At 41.8% G+C, this 1,882-nt stretch overlaps 1 protein-coding gene across 1 annotated transcript in view; it reads left to right on the top strand.

Moving 5' to 3' along the window:
- jag1b (jagged canonical Notch ligand 1b) overlaps nucleotides 1-1,882 on the top strand; it is a 52,047-nt gene that overhangs the window by 33,055 nt on the left and 17,110 nt on the right. The window contains exon 17 of the mRNA XM_015028962.1: nucleotides 1,249-1,365. Within this exon, the coding sequence (XP_014884448.1) occupies nucleotides 1,249-1,365 (117 nt within the window). The remainder of the gene's footprint in view (nucleotides 1-1,248; nucleotides 1,366-1,882) is intronic.

Below are 1,882 nucleotides of genomic sequence, written 5' to 3'. Positions count from 1 at the left end.
TTTATCTGGATTTTTGATGCCGCCAATAAAATCCATTGTAATAAATTTCTACTACAATATTGTAGAGTCCAGATGTGTGCAATTTAATCTCAGTATGATTTAGGGCCAGGCGATGTGGTTTAAAAATAAAAGCTCAGATTTTTTTCCTTTTCTTTATTTTTTTATTAATCCTAAATTTGATTTCAGACTTTAATCAAAATTTTCCTCACTTTTTTTTTCTTTTTCTTTCTTCTATTTAAATTATTCCTTCTGTGAGTTGACCTGAATTCAAATTCGAACTGTAAACCAGAGCTGCAAGATATCTGGAAAAACTTGTCCTGATATGAAACTATGACTGCATGTTGACCTTTGTGAGCTTCTGCATCTCAGCCACTAAAATATATTGTGTGTTTGCATCGACGGCAGGAAAATCTATCAAACCAGGTATTTTATTTGGGAGCAGAAATTTGCATTGCTCTTCAAGTGTTGCAATCCTTCCAAACTTGGCGATTTTGCGATGATTACTGCATAGTGTGCAGCTTTTCTGCAAGCCTTCAAAAACACAATAGTCACACGCAAGTTTGGTGGCTGGAGGAGCCGCAGAGACGCACACCTGAGGTGGGAGAACCTGCTGACAAGGCAACTATCAGTCATGCACTCTACAAATCTGGTCTTGTTAAGAAACAGTGGGAAGAGAAAAGACGATCTTGAAAGGAACTTGTGGAAGAAGGGACTGTTCACATGACAAACCCTAACTTTTTGGATTGCATGCACAGAGCTATGTGTGGTTGCATTATGCTATGGGGATGTTTTTTTTTTTTTTCCCCCTAATAAAAATGCATATAAAAAGCATTTTTATATGCAAAGACCTGGCCATAAACCGTTAATTTAATTTAGGTGTGTTAGACAGTGGAGTGCAACCAACCCACTGATTCATCATATAAAATCTTATTAAAATAAATGATAGTTCAGCCCTGTCTTGTCTCAGATGCTCATCAGCTCCGTTGTGGTTATAGTGATGAATTTTATCCCTCCACTCTGTCAGCACTCCTCAGTTCTCCCATCTTCAGCCCCGCCCATTTCCCAGTGCCGACAGACATCGGCTTAAACTCCCTGATTACGCTGGTGGCACACATCACAGCTGAATCATCATTCTGGGATGATTCTGAGAAGCATCCCAGAATCAGTTTTAACCAACTCATCGAATGTTTAAGGTGTATCCCTGCAATGACCGTTGCATTTATCGCTTTCCTCGCCTCTCTTTCTCAGCCAAAAACTCAAGCTGTCTGCCCAACCCGTGTGAGAACGGAGGAACCTGCGTGGTGAAGGGGGATTCCTTCACCTGCGTCTGCAAGGAAGGCTGGGAGGGTCCCACATGCACTCAGAGTAAGTGGAAAGAACACAGATGGACATTTACTGCTGAATAAATGATCATAAACCTCATGCTGCTTAATGCAAAGGTGAAGTTCTGCGTCTCGTTAAAAGCAGCAGTCATTTTTCCCCCGCTTTTTAAATTTTCTTTATAAATTTCTCCTTCTTCTCCATGGCTGATGCCGGCCATGAGAACAGGAGAGAGAGAGAAAGGGCAGAGGAAAGTGAAGACAGATGTTTCTTCCCCGGTCCCACACCCCAGCCCTCTCCCTCTTTCTGTCGTTGCATTCCTGTCCAAACAGTGACATGTCTGCTTGTTCTACAGCCTTCCTGTATTCCCCCAACTTTCCTGGGATCCCTGCCCTGTACGCTTGTAGTCCAGAACATAAATTCCTCTTGCGGCTATTCCTCGTTCAGAGGGGGGGGGGGAAGAAATGGGAAATTAGGGCGTGGAGGTGTACGGTCATTTTTTTACTTTTTTTTTTTTTTTTTTTTTAGCTCTTGGGGAGAAAAATAAAAAAAGAGCAAACAG

The sequence above is a fragment of the Poecilia latipinna genome, unplaced genomic scaffold (assembly GCF_001443285.1).
Source record: "Poecilia latipinna isolate Pla-1442-1.1 unplaced genomic scaffold, P_latipinna-1.0 Scaffold140, whole genome shotgun sequence".
NCBI classification, from domain to species: domain Eukaryota; kingdom Metazoa; phylum Chordata; class Actinopteri; order Cyprinodontiformes; family Poeciliidae; genus Poecilia; species Poecilia latipinna.
The sequence above is the reverse complement of the archived record's forward strand: the minus strand, read 5'-3'. Positions and strand labels throughout refer to the sequence as shown.